The sequence below is a fragment of the Trachypithecus francoisi genome, unplaced genomic scaffold (assembly GCF_009764315.1).
Source record: "Trachypithecus francoisi isolate TF-2019V2 unplaced genomic scaffold, Tfra_2.0 Lachesis_group0, whole genome shotgun sequence".
In the NCBI taxonomy this organism is placed as follows: Eukaryota; Metazoa; Chordata; class Mammalia; order Primates; family Cercopithecidae; genus Trachypithecus; species Trachypithecus francoisi.
The window spans coordinates 173,761,595-173,780,332 of record NW_022681453.1 but is presented as its reverse complement, the minus strand read 5'-3'; the positions used below and the strand labels follow the sequence as shown (position 1 = coordinate 173,780,332).

At 40.1% G+C, this 18,738-nt stretch overlaps 1 protein-coding gene across 1 annotated transcript in view; it reads right to left on the bottom strand.

Moving 5' to 3' along the window:
* RARB (retinoic acid receptor beta) overlaps positions 1-18,738 on the bottom strand; it is a 775,222-nt gene that overhangs the window by 420,351 nt on the left and 336,133 nt on the right. The window contains exon 3 of the mRNA XM_033212816.1: positions 885-1,340. Coding sequence (XP_033068707.1) covers positions 885-1,062 — 178 coding nt within the window. The 5' untranslated portion in view covers positions 1,063-1,340. The remainder of the gene's footprint in view (positions 1-884; positions 1,341-18,738) is intronic.

Below are 18,738 nucleotides of genomic sequence, written 5' to 3'. Positions count from 1 at the left end.
GTCCTTCAAGAGAAGCAAAATGCAAAACAATCACCAGGAAGAGTTACAAAGAGCTCCTGTTGCTCTGAGCCAGAAAGAGCTTGGAGAACATGCTGTGGATGCCTGTTGTTAAATCAATATGCCTTTTCACCTCCAGACGCTAAACCAAGTAAGTAAGTTATTATTAACAGGTGGAAAAGCTCGCTGGCTACCACAGCTTGTCTTTAAACAGGCAGAACTTTCTAAAAATTGCACGATATAGACGTTTCAATGTGGAAGTTGTATCAGTCTTGGAGAATTCTAACTTTGACTCTTTTTATTTTATAGAACCTTATACAGAAAATTTAAGGGAAGATCTGGGATAAGAAATGCCTAGCACAGAAACAAAAGGTGTCAAGGACACTAAAAAAGCTTAATGTGATAGGAATTGGTAGCAAAGGTCTATGGGAAGTTGAGAACAATTACAGATATCATTTGTACACAGGAAATAAGTACAAGATTCAAAGGAGATCTCACAACCAAAATAGATTTTAACTCTAGTATTATCATTAGTGATTTTTGTGGTATCGTCTCCTAATTCACTGCTTCCATTATTTATCACATGGCCAATTTCTTTAGGTACTGACCACAGATGTTTACCCCATATGCTCATTACGTTTTGTGTTTGCATTTTATGAAATAGAGCAAAATACCAAAGCAGCTTTGAACGGGCTGAATTCTAAAATTTGCCACTTATCTAGTTTCAAATCATATCTCTTTCCACAGAACTAAAAGTAGAATTCAAGACCTAAAGAAACCAGCAGCCAACGAAATGAGAAATTGCCCGGGATACCAACCATCCTGTTTTCTCAGGTCCCTTCATCCAATCAACCAAGAGAAAAGAGAGCAAATCCAGCAGGACTTACTTGCTGGTGATGGGGTGCTGCATCCACTCGGAGGCGGATGTCCATGAAGGCCATGGAGAGGAGGCAGGGAAAGTCCTCCGATGACAGGTGGAAAAAGTAAGGGGTAGGGTGTGGCTGGATAGTGAGTCATGTGTCCATTCACTGCTGGGACCGGACATGCGTGGCCACTAGTGGTCATGTTTTGGGCCTCACAGAAAGAAAGGTGCTCTGGAGCAGGAATACATCACTCCAGGTCTTGAACGAAAGTGAGGGAGGTAAATGCACTGTAGGAGTTGAGGCTGAGCTGTGTTCTGGGCCAAAGTCAAGATGGTTCAATTGATGACTTTGCTTCTTCCCAGCACGGCTTTTCCGCCTCTCATTTTGTTACACTGATTACAGGAAGGATGCTTTCGTCGTTCAGCTTCTCAGCTCAAGACCGGGCGACACTAGCACCTTCAATTTTCAGAGCTGTTAATTCTGTAAGAAAAAAAAAAAATATGTATATATCACAAAGAAAAAATCTCTCCCTCTTTATCAAGTTATTATACAAAACATTTCCAATACTAATCCAGGTCTCCTAATTCCTTGTCTTCCTACAGTTACTACTTCCCAAAGAGTGTTAATTTTCTTTTCTCACATTCTAACATAGACTACAACTTTTACACAATTTAAAAATAACTGACCATCTGATATTAAATAGCAAAACCCTCCACTCCTATGTTATTTCGCTGTATCACTCTGCTTAATTTTTCTCCATGGCAGTTAAACAACTTGATATATTACATGTGGGAGTGTTTGTTTTTGTCTGTCTCCCCCATTAGCATGCACTCACCAGGAGGGCAGACTGTTTTTGTTAACCGTTATGCTTTAAGCTCCTACAAGAGTACCTGACAAAGGAGAGACCCTGAGTATGTATTAGTTGAATGAATGAAATTTTTTTTCTTGCTTTTTTAGGGAAACTATTTAACGCTATTCTAACTGATATGCTTCCAAATTTTACTTCTTTTATATGAATAACTTTGGATTTTACTGTGGCTATTTGAAGTCACGTAGCCAAGATAAATAAAATTATGGGAGAAACTCTAACCTAAATGAGAGAGAGTAAAATATTATGTATCATTTCTTTATTATCAACATCTTTCACAGTTGTGCATCCATCCATCCATCCATTTGTTGACCCATTTGTCTGTCTATCCAATCACCTACTCACCAATCAAATCTCACTATTATGTGCCAGGCGCTAATGTAGGAACTAGAGATATATATAGTGCCAAAGAACACTAATGGGATTTCTGCCTTCACTGAGTTGCTAGTTTTAACAACTCTTGATTAAGGTCATATTGTGAAAGAAGTCTAAACTGCCCCATGATCCATGAAGGACAATCCAGAGATGCTCAACACCTAGGATTCCTTGAGATGGGCAATAGAAGAAGTTTAAATTCTAGAGCAGGCTGGATGTAAACTTCACAGCCTCACCTTAGACCTGATAACCAATATTAATTAGAAGCTCCCAAACTCTGCCCACTGAATGCCAACCTCTGAATGTATTCATGTGGCACACACACACACAAAAAGAGAGATTCGTGTGGCACAAAACAAGAGTACTTCAAGGCCAGAATAGAGCCGTTGTTAAGAGCATGATTCTAGAACCAGTCTGTCCAGCTCAAATAATTCTGCCTCTCAGGCAATTATTTGTCCTTTCAATACGTTATTTTTTTCCTATAAAATAAGAATACTAGAATTTATTTCAGAAGGGTATTGTGAGGATTAAGTGAGGTAATACAACAGAAAAACAGTGCCTGGTATATAGTAAACACGAGGTCAATAGTAAACACTTGGTAAAAGTTTCTATTAACGTTAACATGTTTGTAATGTCAAAATAATACGCTTCTCACAACAAGCTTGCTGGCATAGACAAGAGGTTTTGGGGTTAGGGCAGGGAGACTATATTATAGTAATCCCAGCAAAAGAATATTAGGACTAAAGCTTATATCCTTGAAGTAAGGAAGAAAACAAGGGATCTGGGTGAGGCTGAGAACAATCACTCATTAAGGCTTCTTGACTTCAGTTTGTGAAGTGAGTCGGTTTGTTTCTTTTTTTTTTTTTTTTTTTTTTTTTTTTTGAGACGGAGTCTCGCTCTCTCGCCCAGGCTGGAGTGCACTGGCCGGACCTCAGATCACTGCAAGCTCCGCCTCCCGGGTTTACGCCATTCTCCTGCCTCAGCCTCCCGAGTAGCTGGGATTACAGGCGCCCGCCACCACGCCCGGCTAGTTTTTTGTATTTTTTAGTAGAGACGGGGTTTCACCCGTGTTCGCCAGGATGGTCTCGATCTCCTGACCTCGTGATCCACCCGTCTCAGCCTCCCAAAGTGCTGGGATTACAGGCTTGAGCCACCGCGCCCGGCCTGGTTTGTTTCTTATAAACCCCACAATGTTCTAATCAAATATCATTTTCACTGGCTATTTACCACATGTGAGGCACCTCACTGTAAGCTCTAACCCTTTTAAGGCAGATATTTTTTATTTTCCAGATGAGAAGAGTAAGTCTCAGGGAGTTTCAGTGAATTTCCCTCAATGTCACAGAGTAAGCCCCTCGGTAAGCCAGAATTCGAATCGCCTCTTGCCCCTCTGCCAACCTAAGCTTATGTATCTTGAACGCCAATGTTATGCTGGTTGTACTCTACAGTGGAAAAACTCAGTGAGCAGTTGTGATGTTTACTTCTGTCCTCACTCAGATGACATCTGCCCCAGGGCCTTGAATCCCTGGCCTATTAATATTAAAAACGAACAGTGTCAACAGTGAGACCTTATGGTCCCAGACCCCCTAGTACTCCGCTGAACTTACAAAGGAGATGACATTGCCGGTTGGCTTATACAACACACGAACTCTAAAAATCCCCCCCAAAATATCAACGCCTTTTTCAAACTTTCTAACTACAACTTGTTTCTCTGATGAAAAGAAAGTAAACAGCCTCTGAATCCTTTTTATCTCAGAGGTGCTTTTGATGCTTATTCTTCTTAAAAGCATACATTATCCAATATATTCAATAGTTTTATTTTGTAGTTTGTAGCAAATTAATTAGAAAATAAACAATACCATTTAGTATTTGCTGAGTTTCCACTCAATTTGATTTTTAAATCACACACAAAGCACAGCATTGTTATAAATGGTCTTTCTATCTCCATTTGACAAACTACCTCATTAACTGGTGGAGCTGACAGTTCAGCAAACCCACCCCCGCAGGGCACAATTCTGATTTTTAAAGCTGTTTGTTTGTTTTTTTTTTAACCAACCAGGGACTGGTTGGGAAAAAACCATTATTCCACCCTCAATAATCCTTCATTTCTCTTTGCTTTCAAACACTGCAGATTGTCAGCATCTTGCCTGTCTGGTGGAGAGGTCTGGTATCATGTCTGGGATTTTTTTTTTTTTTTTTTTAACTACTTCTACTGATAATAGGCAAAAAAAAAAAAAAAAAAAAAAATCAATGTGTCAAGAAAATCCCGACATTAGGTTGGTGGAAAATTGTCTGAGCAGTCACTGGGTCTATGTTCACATATGTGACTGATTAAGGCTATTCCTGGAAGCAGAGAATTTCCTTTGTTTCAGGCTTTTAGAAAAAAAGATTAGCAGTGCTCTTTTTTCTTTAAGCTTGATTTGAGTTTGGGCTCATCTGGGGTTCTTTCCTTCACCACCTCAGGCAAAGCAAACAGGAGCTGGTAGGAAGAGAGGAAGGAAGCAGAGACTGGGTTGGAAGGTCTTGGATCTACCAGCCAAGAGATTCTCTGGGTATCAGTTTCAGATTCCGTAAAAGGGGTCAAGTGAAGAGAAGTAGACTTTATGTCACGTTTCTCAAACTGCATTTTCTAGAAAATAAGTGAAAAAAAAAGATTAAAGTAATTGTTTGCATAGTTCATACTGTTATGCAATAATCTGCCTTTGATAAACAAGATGCCAGATAGGAGGAAGCATGATTGGTTTACTCACTAACCGCTTGAATGATACATGCACATTTAGTGGTGGGGTCTTGGTAATCTTTACAAATCTTAATATTTATGCCTGTGTCTATGATATCTTATTAACAAAATATTTTTCTATTTTTCTGCATACCTATGTATATAATTTTTCTCTTATTATTTTGGTTCTATGAAAACATTTTAAAAGTAACATTTGAGTGATTTTCTATTACATTTCATTCACCAGAGGTCGTTTTTGCATTAAGTTTAGCTCAAATTTGCATGTAAGTTTCCAACCTTATACTTCTCAACAATTCAAATTTAGTTTATAAACATAATACTTACAACATGATTTTTAAAAGTCAAATAGCTTCTTTAGATCAGTGATTCTCAAAGCGGGTCCCTCAGCTGGCAACATGAGCATCACCAGCAAACTGGTTAAAAATGCAAATTCTCCAGGCCACACCTGAGAGACCTACTGAATCAGAAACTCTGGAAAGAGCCACCCCTCACCTGCGTTCTAACAAGCCCTCCAGAGGACTCCGATGCAGTAACATTTGAGAACCACAGCTCTAGACATGAGGTTGGCAAATTTCTTCTGTAAAGAGCCAGAAAGTGAATATTTGAGACTGTGGTTCATACAGTCTCTGTCACTACTCCTCGCTCGACTCTCCTATTGTAGCAGCTGATTTGGCACAAAAGCAGCCACAGAGAATCCATGCATGATTTGGTGTGGCTGTATTCCAAATAAAGCATTATTTATACAAACAGGCGGCCTGATGAATTTGACCCATGGGCCATGGTTTGCTGACCCCTGCTTGAGACTGATCAAGAATAACAGCTCTCTATCCTTCCCATTCTTGAGTTCCCCTCAGAAGCAAGTACTTCCATTTCATTTTTTTTTTTTTTTTTGAAACAAGGTGTCGCTCTGTCACCCAGGCCTGAGTGCGGCAGCACAATCACAGTTCACTGCAGCCTCAACCACCTGAGCACAAGCAGTCTTTCCACTTCAGTCTCCAGAGTAGCTGGAACTATAGATGTGTGTCACTACGCCCAGCTAATTTTTGTATTTTCTGTAGAGACGTGGTTTTGCTATGTTGCCCAGGCTGGTCTCGAACTCCTGGACTCAAGTGATCTTCCTGCCTCAGCGTCCCAAAGTGCTGGGATCACAGGTATGAGTCACCGTGCCAAGTCAAAATTTTTTTTTATCTATTGGTTCCTACTATAACTCTCTTAAACTATTGCTCACACACAGAAACCTCTTTCTCCTCTTACTCCCAACATAATTTTATCACAATTTTAAAAATAAAAATCATTTACATTATATTTACATTATGACCAGATACATATCGTTACAGTTGAGTTACGTGATATACTGCATTTATAGTTTTCTTATAAAATTGTTTTCCTAGAGTTAACAGCTTTATTTACATAATTTGATTAGTCTTCTTTGTATCTGTGAAAAATTCTTTTCTAAATCTCTAACAATTTTGTCTGACATGTCATGTGATAGATGAATTCCACAATCAGAGACATTCTTCCTGCTCCAGGGCTGATTGGCTTCTTTCCTAGCCACATGCACTGATGTCAGACTAGGACTTTCTATTATTGCTTCTCTCTTTTTTCGGAATCCCCATTTCCTGAAACTCATGTCTTTCTTTTCTGGCTTTCTGCAGTTGGGTAGCTTTTTTCCTACGAGTTTTCTGAAGGATGTTATGTGGGAGGTAAATTTTTTGAGACTCTGCATGAATTACAATATTTTTATGCCACACTTCACATATGTTTAACAGTTTGGCTAGGTATAAAATTATGGATTAGAAGTCATTTTTTTTAAACAGAATTTTAAATATGGCGTGCCATTTCCCCAAGCTTTTTACATTGCTTTGGAAAAGTCCAGTATTATTCCGATTTCTGATCCTGTGTGTGAAATTCTTCCATTTCTTGTACTCTTCTCTTTAATCCCAAGGATCCCTTTCCTTGCTTTATTGTGTTATGCACTTGGTAAATGTATTCAATCTGCTGACTCAAGTCCTGTTAGGAAACATTTTATTTTACGCTTCCTTTGCTAATATCTTCCTTAACTTCTGTTTTGCTGTCTCCATTTGGAAATCTTATTTAGATGGTAGACCTTCAGAATTGATTCTCTATATTTTCTATTTCCACTTCATCCATTTGTTCTCCTTTCTGGAAGATACCCTCACCTTTAACTTCCAATTACTCTATTGATTTTTACATTTGTGGTAACACATTTTTTTTTTTTTTTTTGAGACGGAGTCTGCTCTGTCGCCCAGGCTGGAGTGCAGTGGCCAGATCTCAGCTCACTGCAAGCTCCGCCTCCCGGGTTTACGCCATTCTCCTGCCTCAGCCTCCCTAGTGGCTAGGACTACAGGCGCCCGCCACCTCGCCCGGCTAGCTTTTTGTATTTTTTTTAGTAGAGACGGGGTTTCACCGTGTTAGCCAGGATGGTCTCTATCTCCTGACCTCGTGATCCGCCCGTCTCGGCCTCCCAAAGTGCTGGGATTACAGGCTTGAGCCACCGCGCCCGGCCGTGGTAACACATTTTTAACATCTAAGAGTTTTTCCTGTCTTTTCTTATTTATACATTGTTCTTTATCATGACTGCCATATATTTTCTGATTTTTTTTTTTAGGATATTAAGAACAGTTCTAGGTGGGGCGTGGTTTCTCAAGCCTGTCAACCCAGCACTTTGAGAGGCTGAGGCAGGTGGATCACTTGAGATTAGGAGTTTGAGACTAGCCTGGCCCATCTGGTGAAACCCTGTCTCTACTAAAAATACAAAAAATTAGCCTGGCATGGTGGTGCCTGCCTATAATCCCAGCTACTTGGGAGGCTGAGGCAGGAGAATCAATTGCTTGAACCTGGGGTGCGGAGGTTGCAGTGAGTCAAAATTGTGCCACTGCATTCCAGCCTGGGCATCAGAGCAACACTCCATCTCAAAAAACAAAAAGGAAAGAAAAGAGAGAAATGTTCTTTTCAGTGTTTTATTCTGCTTTCTATATTATTGACTCTTTCTCTTCACTTTTTTTCTGTTTTATTTCCGTTAACATTAGATGTATTTCTCATTTGTATTGTCTGCCAAATTCTCTAGTCTGTCCATTCACATTCAAGAGGAAGTTTATTGCAAATTGTTCTCATGGCTGAACCTTGTCAAATGAGTGAATTTCATAAAAAGTTATATAACTGCTACATTTATTTCATTGTGGGACTCCCCAAATGTCAGATTTATGGGCTTTTTATTTGGGACTCTTGGATAACTCCATTGAGCAATCCTGTAAGCATCTGCCCAGGGTAGGGTGGAAAGAAAAAAACCTTATGAAAGACTCTAGTATTTGAATGGAGGAATGAGGCTGGGGCTGCTGGTAGACTTACTATGAAATATGTGGCCTTTCACATCTCCCTTCAGTTTTCAGTCCACCATTACCACCCTATGGTATATTCATGCTTGGTGTCTAGAACTCAGTAACCCCTCTGCTTTAGTTTCTTCAAAGAGTAGATTTACCTTTCTTACCAGGGATGGGTTACAATAATCAAGATAAAATTGGTAGAGGAATGAATTTATCTTCTGCTTACTTGGAACAACAACCAATTTTCCTTTCAATCATCACTTCCTTGTTTCAGGATAGCTGGTGCCTCTGCTCTCTGGGACTGGCCAAGATTCCACAGCTAGTATCTCCTTGCATCCCCTTTTCATCTTCTTCTTTAGACACTTAGCAATCTGCTTTCAGTACTTTGTTCATTTATTTGACACTGCACATTTGCTCTCCATCTTCCAAAAAAGTTGGTGCCATCTCTTGTCAGTGATTAGCATCACTCATGTTCTTATTACCTTTGATGATTTATACTTTTTACATCTCTTGTCATTTTAGTGAATATTTGAGAACAGGAAAAAGTGCATGTCTTTTAATCCATTATATGTCACTGAATGTTCATTAAGTTTAAAAACAAGAGTTCTGTGGTCAAATAAGTTTGGGAAACCTACACTGGATGATTCCTTAACCTTTTCAGCTCTAAATGTCTTCTCTGAAGAGGGAGTTAAATAATAATTTAACTATGAGGAAACGTTTCACTCAAGACCACAGCTGAGACAAGATTAAATCAATAGCTAAATTGGTATTCCCTTGTGGCAAGAGAAAGGCAGTAACAGCTCCAGTCTGAAACTGAACAATAAAAAAGTGAGATTTGACCTGCCCCTATGGACATGCCATGGGGCTGTGTCAAATGCTTCTACAAATATAAATAAAATAAAGATGGGATTTGGCTTGCCTTAGACACACATCTGCAAATATAGTGGATAATGTCAAATGCCACTTAACACATTGATGACTTGATATGTGCTTTCTTGAAGACTCTACCTTGGAGAAAGGACCGTTATTAGAGTTGGCCTTGAGACACAGGAGCTAAACACTTTGACATGGTGAGAAGTGTTAGTTTTACATCATGCTGCCTTCAAGAGTGATCCAAGCAACAAAACAGACAAGATTTTTGGAGAAAATGTATCCATTTCCTCTGGCTGCAATTTACTCACACCATGGCTGATGTGGCTAACATATAAAACAGAAATAAGTGAAAAAGAGAGATTTTTAAAATGTCTTGTCATAGAGTACAACAAATTCTTTTGTACTTCTTTGGCTGATTTAGAACTTGGTGTGGGGAAATCTTTGCTTTGACAGGCACTACACAAATATTGCCATTTTTCCCAATGTATTTTAGTTCAGACCTCCCTATTTAAGAGATTGCTTCCAGGTAATGCCACTTAAAATGTCTCAAATGCATTCAGCCAAATACCTGTTTTCAGCAAAAATGCCAGGCTCAGCACAAATCCTGTCAGTTGCTTTTGCTGCTGTTCTTGATAGAAAAGAAACATGGATGTAAAGAAGTCAGTTTTGCATGCCTGGTGGTTTTGCAACCTCTCGTATATTCAGCCTCCTCATCATAAATATTGCTGATAAAATTACTCTCAACCTAAAGGGAAGCCACAATGGAAAAACTTGAATTTGGCCAAAAAGGAGGCATTTCTTACTTCCTTTTAATTTGGGAATAAAGGAGAAAGAAGAGAGTAATTTAGAGGAAATAATGCAGTCAAAGGAGTCTTAGACCACCAAGTGAAGAAGGATGAAATCTAAATAGCTTCCTCTGCATCGAGAGGGGTCATTTGATACAGTAAAATCTGTGCTTCTGAGTCAGGCTTTAGTGTCAAGAACAGCATTCTAGACATTGTGAGTCTGGTGTCTTTAACCATTGAAACTAGTTTGTATTTTTTCTTTCTTCTTCCTTAAAACAAACTCCAAAATTATCTCTCTAGGCCTTAGATCCCAGAAGGACCATACTAACCCAGTACTTAACTGCCCCTTTTAAGAGAGGAAGGTGCACAATCTTCAGTTGACTGTGATTACAGACCGTGACTGAAGGTCGACCTTCACATTGAGATTAAGCCTGATAGGTTACTGAGTGGGATTAGAAAGTGTTCATTCATGAATGACACAGTGCTGGAAAGAATAAGACAGAGACACAGCTGAGATTCCTGGACTGTTGTAGTTTATAATTTACGATAGAGAGTTAAAAACAGACACAGCATACTTGCTATAGTCAAACTCAGTATGTATGCCTATCCATTTTTATTTGAAAATAACTTTAAGGAACATTTATTCATTTTATAAAAGAAAAATTCATGTAATTAAAACCATAACAGGGTCCCCAAAGTAGCAGATTTAAATAAGTATTTAATATTTAAATATTACAACATACCTATAATTTTGAGGGGTATATCTATTCTAGAAAATGAGGTCTAGCCATAAATATATTTTTAACAATTTCATTCATTTGAATTTAAAAGTCAAGACAACAAAAAAGCAAGAATTTTCAAGGTACATTTGAGTTATTTGTGGTCCAATAAATGAGATGGCCACATAGTTCCACATGTCAGGACTGTCAGAGTTGCCACAGAATGTCAGGTCACTGAACATGTGGGTTGCCCATGCTTCCTCTGCACTAACGCTGGCCTTCCCACCTGTATGAAGCAGGTTAAGCGCACCTTAGGAGCGTCCTATAATGGTAATCAGGATCTCTAATAGCCTTGCTGCTCAATATCCATTGGGCTATGGGTGATATCTGGACCCATTCTCATCAATTTCTTAAGTGAGATCACTTGACCATCCTCCAACACTCACCCCTACTACCTTCCGGCTGAGGTCAAAGATAAAATACCTAGTTCTTTCCAACTACCTTCTCCCCAGTGGCCAGACTGTATCCTCATGCTTCTAGGATCTGCATTTTTATGTCAAGCCAGGCAGCCAGTCTGGGACTGTCACCACACAACCCTGACCTACCACCTCTGTCTGCACTCACTGTAGCTTGGTCTGTTCTTCATCCACCATACTCAGCCCCTTGGAGAGGAATCAGTATCCATTTGGGATACTGTGTGACACACAGTTAGTTCCTTTGAGAACAAGACCTATGGCCAGGTAAGTTACCATACTCAGGTCTTCTCCTATTCCATGCTCTTTTCATTCCCCACCTCCTTTACCTCCTGAGGTCAAAAGAAACATCACAACTGGATTTAGTAAAATAGAGTTTTCTAATTGGTGTACCAGAAAATGGATTAGAGGTATGCCTGTGACTTTCCCCAGTCTCTAGTGGCTTGGTGGGGCCTGAGAGTGAGAGAACGGGGCCCTTGACTCAAAGAGTCCATCCCTTAGCACTCTTTACTGACCACCAAGGGCCATGCAAATATTAATTTCTGTGTTCCTTGATGTGGAAAAATGTCAGAAAACACATTAGAATTATGATATTTCATAAGGAAGGCAAGACCAAATACTTTTTTTTTTTTTTTTTTTTTGAGATAGGGTCTTATTCTGCTCAGGCTGGTGTGCAGTGGCATGATCTTGGCTCACTGTAGCCTCACCCTCCCAGGCTCAAGCAATCTTCCTGCCTCAGCCTCCTGAGCAGCTGGAACTACAGGGAAATCGCCACCATGCCCAGCTAATTTTTTATTTTTTTATAGAGACAGGGTTTCCCTACATTGCCCAGGCTGGTCTCAAACTCCTGGATTCAAGCAGTCTGCTCACCTCAGCCTCCCAAAGTGCTGGGATTACAGGCGTGAGCCACCACACCACAAATAACTTTTCTTCAGGTGTGGAAGAAATGTCTAGTTTCTGTATTTTATTTAAACCAGATTTGACTGGACTCTAAATCCTTATCCTGACACATAATAGGAAATTCAGCCTACTGTTAGGGTTTTCTCCCTCTCTCAAGGTTTTGCAACAGAGAGATATGCAGACATTGAAATGCTTTAACGTTGCTGGTGAGAATGTCAAATGTTTCAGCCACTTTAGAGAACAGTTTGGCAGGTCCTCAAAATGTTAAACACGGAACTACCACATAACCCAGTAATTTCACTTCTGGGTGTATATAGTCAAGGGAATTGAAAACATGTCCACATAAAACCTTGTACACAAATGTTTATAGCAGCATTATTCACAATATCCATACAGTGAAAACAATCCAAATGTCCATTAATTGATGAATAAACGAAATATCGTCCATGTATACAAAATTATATTGATTGATCAGAAAAAGGGAATGAAGTAGTGATTGTGGATGAACCTTGAAAACATGATGCTACAGGAAAGAACCCAGACATAAAACGCCACATATTATATGTTTCTGTTTATATGAAATGTCTAAAGTAGGCAAATCTTGAGACAGAAAGTAGATTAGTAGTTGTCAGGTGCTAGGGGGAGGAAAGAATAGAGGGTGACTGCTGGTGTGTGTGGAGTTCCTTTTTAGAGTGGTCAAAATATTCTGGGATTAGATTGTGATGATGGTGAACTAATTTGTGACTATATGAAGAACTACTGAATTGTGCATCTTAAAATGGTGAGTGTTGTTATTATTTGAATTTTATCTTGATAATTTAAAAAGAATGACTGGGTGTGTGGTTTGTGCCTGTAATCGTAGCATTTTGAGAGGCCAAGCCAGGAAGATTACTTGAGACCAGGAGTTTGAAGCCAGTTTGGGCAACATAGCAAGACCCTGTTTCTACAAAAATAAAAATAAAAATTTAGCCAGGCATAGGGATGCTTGCCTATAGTCTTAGCTACTTGGGAGGTTGATGGGGGAGGACTGATTGGCCCCAGGAGGCTGAGGCTGACTGAGCTATGATCACACCACTGCGCTTCAGCCTAAGTGATGGAGGGAGACTCTTGTCTCTAAAAAATAAAAATAAAAAAATAGGTACATACATACATACACACACACACACACACACACACACACACACAAACCAACCCACACACCGGTCCCTGGGGTTGGGTTCTCAGACCTCAGTGCACACAGGTTCTGCTGATATATGCCAAAGGTGTGAGGCCAGATTGTCCTGTGTGTCTGTCTGTCTTGGTCTCTGTACCCTGGGCACAGAGTCTCGCCTTCCTATGGGTACCATACAGCCTCTTTCCCTGGAAGGTTCTCATATCCACAGGGCTCTGCCACGGTTAGGTCTTGGTCCTCACCATGCATACATTCCATGGGTCCCTTACCCTATTCATCTTCAGGGAATATCTAGAAGATACTTTGTTATGAACCTGCATCTGTTATTTAAAATATATTCAACATTTTGGAAAAAATAAGTGAATAAGATACACACACAAAACTAGCTCTGCAAAGAGATATGCACAAGAATATGTACTAAGAGAAGTGGGAAGGAAAAATGGTGGACGAGAATGATGAGAGTGTTACATTTATGAGCCAGTGGAGACCATGATGAAAGTATGGAGAAGCAGAAGTATCATTAATTTATAATCCTACATTAACATTAAAAGCACATGGAGTTAGACCTCTGTGAAACAGAACCAGCAACAGTAGACAGCAGAATGGCCCCCACAGTGTCCGTTTTCTAATTCCCAGAACCAGGGAACATTACCTCATGTGGCAAAAGGACTTCGTAATGTAATTAAAGTTAAGAATCTTGCCATCGGCCGGGCGCGGTGGCTCAAGCCTGTAATCCCAGCACTTTGGGAGGCCGAGACGGGTGGATCACGAGGTCAGGAGATCGAGACCATCCTGGTCTACACGGTGAAACCCCGTCTCTACTAAAAAATACAAAAAACTAGCCAGGCGAGATGGCGGGCGCCTGTAGTCCCAGCTACTCGGGAGGCTGAGGCAGGAGAATGGTGTAAACTCGGGAGGCGGAGCTTGCAGTGAGCCGAGATCGCGCCACTGCACTCCAGCCTGGGCGACAGAGCGAGACTCCTTCTCAAAAAAAAAAAAAAAAAAAAAAGAATCTTGCCATCAGCCAGGTGTGGTACCTCACACCTGTAATCCCAGCACTTTGGGAGACTGAGGCAGGAAATCACTTGAGGTCGGGAGTTTGAGACCAACCTGGTCAACACAGCGAAACACCATCTCTACTCAAAATATAATAATAATAATAAGATGGGCACGGTGGCAGGTGCCTGTAATCCCAGCTACTTGGGAGGCTGAGGCGGGAGAATCACTTGAACTCAGGAAGCCGAGGTTGCGGTGAGCTGAGATTGGGCCACTGCACTCCAGCCTGGGTGACAGAGCAAGACTCTGTCTCCAACAAAAAGAAAAAAAAAAAGAAAGATGATACTGGATTATCTGGTAGCCCAATGTAATTACAGGGATTCTTACAAGAAGGAGGCAAAGGGAGATTTGATTATAGAAGAGGAGACGGTGATGTGATGGAAGCAGAATTTGGGGTGATACGCTTTGAAGGTGAGGAAGAGGCCAAAGACCAAGGACTATGGGGCAGCCACTAGAAGCCGAAAAGGGCAAGGAAACAAATTCTCCCTGCAGATCCTTCTGAAAGAATGAACCCTGGCAGCACCTTGACTTTAGCTCAGGGAAGCTGATTTTGGACCTCTGACCTCCAGAGCTATAAGATAATACATTTCTATTTTAAGCTTGTAGTAATTTGTTATCATAACAATAAAAAACTAATACATCAACCCCTGCTGAACCTCAAAGGACATCATCAAGAGCATGAGCCACAAATACTGACAAATTATTTCTTCTGGATTCAGTAGCCAGGTTTTTTGTTGTTGTTGTTTTTCACACATAGGGGAAAATCCAAAGTGTGGTGTTGGGTAGTGAGAGAAACTTGAAGATGCTCACTGCTGGCTACGAAAACTCCCTGCAATGCTGCAGCAGAGACAAAGCCACATGATGCCAGTTCTATAAAAGGCATGGGTTCTAGAAGCAGCCAGGGGTCAAGGTCATGTCAAGAGGAAAGGTAAGAGTGTGGTAATTTTATTGGGAAAGTGTAGCCATTCCTGAAAAAGTATTTAAAATGTGCATTTGGCTATTTTGTTTTCTCTACTTTGTCATGTGGAAATTATGTAAGGTCATTTATTTATCTGTAGCCTTGGAGCTGTCCTGAAAATTGCCAGAGCCTAGAGATAATATATGATAGAGCTATTTTTTTTTTTTTTTTTTTTTTTGAGGCGGAGTCTCGCTCTGTCGCCCGGACTGGAGTGCAGTGGCCGGATCTCACTGCAAGCTCCACCTCCCGGGCTTATGCCATTCTCCTGCCTCAGCCTCCTGAGTAGCTGAGACTACAGGCGCCCGCCACCTCGCCCGGCTAGTTTTTGTATTTTTAGTAGAGACGGGGTTTCACCGTGTTACGATGGAGACAGTTAAACAGTTACAGGAAAGAATGACAGGGTTCTTGCACCAATGTGTGAGTTTATAGAGAGAAGCTGAAACAAAAATATCAAATCTTGGTGTTTTGTTTTTTAAACTTTTTGTACTCAAGAATTTCCTTTGCTGTCTTAATTAGCCTGTGGTTTTCAAGATACTTGGGAGGAGAAAGAATGAGTAGTATCCTCTTTCCCCAAAATAAAGATGTGTCTGAATTATCTCCCTTATTCTCTTTGTGGGTGTTGGGGGTGTCAGTACCTAGAAGAAAAATAAAAGCTTAATCTCATTTGAATACTGAAATTTGGCCTCCTCACATTAGGAAATGACATTCTAATTAATTCCAATGCTTTCTTCTCCCTAATTCTGGCAGCTTGACTATGTGGCCTCAACTTCCATTCTGAGACCTGCCCCCTTTTTGGTTGTCAGAAAAAACTCTAGAAGATGACTGAGAGATCAAAGAGGATACAACTGTTTTGCTTCATTCATCTGAATGAAGCCATGTGTGCAATATGGGTAAAAGGTATACGATCATGTAAGAAGTCAACCAGAATATATTTCCAAGTCGCACTTTTCCTTCCAGACAGTCATAGTATGTGACTTGCAACTTATTCAGATGACGCTATTACTCAAGACACTTTTGGGCTAGGCGGGGTGGCTCATGTCTGTAATTCCAGCACTTTGGGAGGCTGAGGCAGGTGGATCACCTGAGGTCAGGAGTTCGAGACCAGCTTGACCAACATGGAGAAACCCCGTCCCTACTAAAAATACAAAATTAGCTAGGTGTGGTGGTGCATGCTTGTAATTCCAGCTACTCATGAGCTGAGGTAGGAGAATCGCTTGAACCTGGGAGGTGGAGGCTGCGGTGAGCTGAGATCGCACCACTGCACTCTAGCATGGGCAACAGAAGCAAAACTCGGTCTCAAAACAAACAAACAAACAAAACAAAAACAACAAAAAAGACACTTTGGAACACTTTTCTTGGGAGAAATCATCACTAGAGGAAATGGGGCAGAGACATTGCTATATTCTCAACAAATATCATTTTCTTTTCTTTTCACTTACACAGCCAAACAGTATTTCCCAACTTCTTCTGCAACTAGCTGGGGGCATAAGACCGAGTTCTGGCTGTAGAACATGGGTGATGTGATGTCTTCCACTTCCAGGCCTAGTCCCCCAAATCTCCTACAGAATTTTTCAGGCTCTCTCTTCTCTCTATTGCTGACTGAATGCAGAGGGTTCAATACAGAACTCCGAGGACCTAGAAGATATCAGGGCCTCTACTGGGAAGAAGCTTGCGTCCCTGAATAGAGTTGTATGGAGTAGAGCCTTCCTACCAACCTCCACTGGATGATGACATTAGTGAGAAATAAATCTTTATTATATTTAGTTGCTGAAATTTGCAGATCTATGTTATAACCAGACTAATAAAGTCATTAATTATATAAAGATAATAATTTCATGACTTTATATTTGTACTTCAATTTTTGATTCCCAAATCTTCTCTGCCCCTATTGACTACACTTTCTTCTGAAATTATTTTTTAAAGCAAATATATCTTAAGGATGAAGAGTTACCACCTCCCCCGGAAAACTAATACTTGCTACAAAGGCAATTAAAAAACAAGAAGAATTCAAAGGACAATCTGATAATTAGTAGCACCACTGATATAGGTCTACAGCTTCTTCAAGGATCATCTTGAAAGCCAACAGCACTCGTTTGAATTTATGGGAGAGTTTATAAGCAATTGTAGCAAAGAATGTAAGCCATGGAACTATTGAAAAATAATACTTTTCAATGATTAATATTTAAACAATTACAGCATTCTAATAATTGGAGCATGACTTGGTTTTCTACATGGTATAAGGTGATGGTGTGATCTCTCAAGTGAAATTATGGTAGCCAGTCCCCAGGATAAAGACAGGGGAAGGAAAGTTTGTAAGGAAACAGAGCAGTATTATCTTGATAGGCTGGCTGGTAATACATGAGCAGTAATGTTTCTTAGCTGCTTATGCGTTTGGGTAGGAAATTATGTTTAAAGTAGTTTAACTTCATTGGTGCAAATATTACATTATGGGGAAAATTGCTATTTATACATGTGCATTCTTTCGAAGTCAAGATAACCACACTTCGGAAAAGTTATTAATTCAAAATGTGTCAAATTACAGACATTCTGGATAAACAATAGTCTGCTGCATCAGTTCTGGTGTGTTTGATTACAGCTGGTCAGCACATTGCTTTGTGAATTCACACCTTGCAAATAAAGAGGAGAGTCTTATTCAAGGAAACAAACCATAGCAATCAAGTTTCTGTTAGAGGCAAAGAGTAAAATCTCAACTTGAGTCTCAGCTTTCTGATTTTAAAATGAGAAAATAACAGGACTTAGCACACAAATTTGTGAAGAACATCAAAAGAGTTAATATAGATACTTAGGGCTGGGCATGGTGGCTTCTGCCTGCAATCCCAGCACTTTGGGAGGCCAAGGTAGGCAGATCACTTGAGGCCAGGAGTTTGAGACCAGCCTGGTCAACATGGTGAAACCTCATCTCTACTAAAAATACAAAAATTAGCTGGGTGTTGGTGGTTCATGCCTGCAGTCTGGTCTCTGGAGGCTGAGGCTGGAGAATCACCTGGGAGGCTGAGGTTACAGTGATCTGAGATTGTGCTACTGCACTCCAGCCTGGGTGACAGAAGGAGACAGTGTCTCAAAAAAAATAAATAAATAAATAAAATAAGTATATATATACACACACACTCACACATACACACACACTCACACATACACACACACTCACACATACACACACACACTTAGAACAGTGCCTGGCACTAAGAAAGCACTAATTATTGTTAATACTATTAACATTATTAATTTTGTTAATATTGTTGACTCTATGAAAATACCTGGTAAGTTTCAGCATGTTTAAGCCAGTTCACATTCACACATAGCTGGAAACAGAACAAAACACTTTTTTCCCATATTTGTTTTGAAGAGATACCTTGTTTCCTGTATTATTTATCTATTCATTTATTTATCTCAGATGTATGTTTATATGCATACACATATATACATCCTTTTTTAGAAGTCAAACTTCTTGACTTAAAAATTAATTTAGGAAATTTATTAAGAAAATGACAAATGTATGAACGTGGTCATTATTTCCGCTGACTGAGGTTTTACAAGTGCCTGCTACAATCGCTAGCCTGACCTAGCTCCAATATTTCAGCTGTCCAGTTACCCAGAA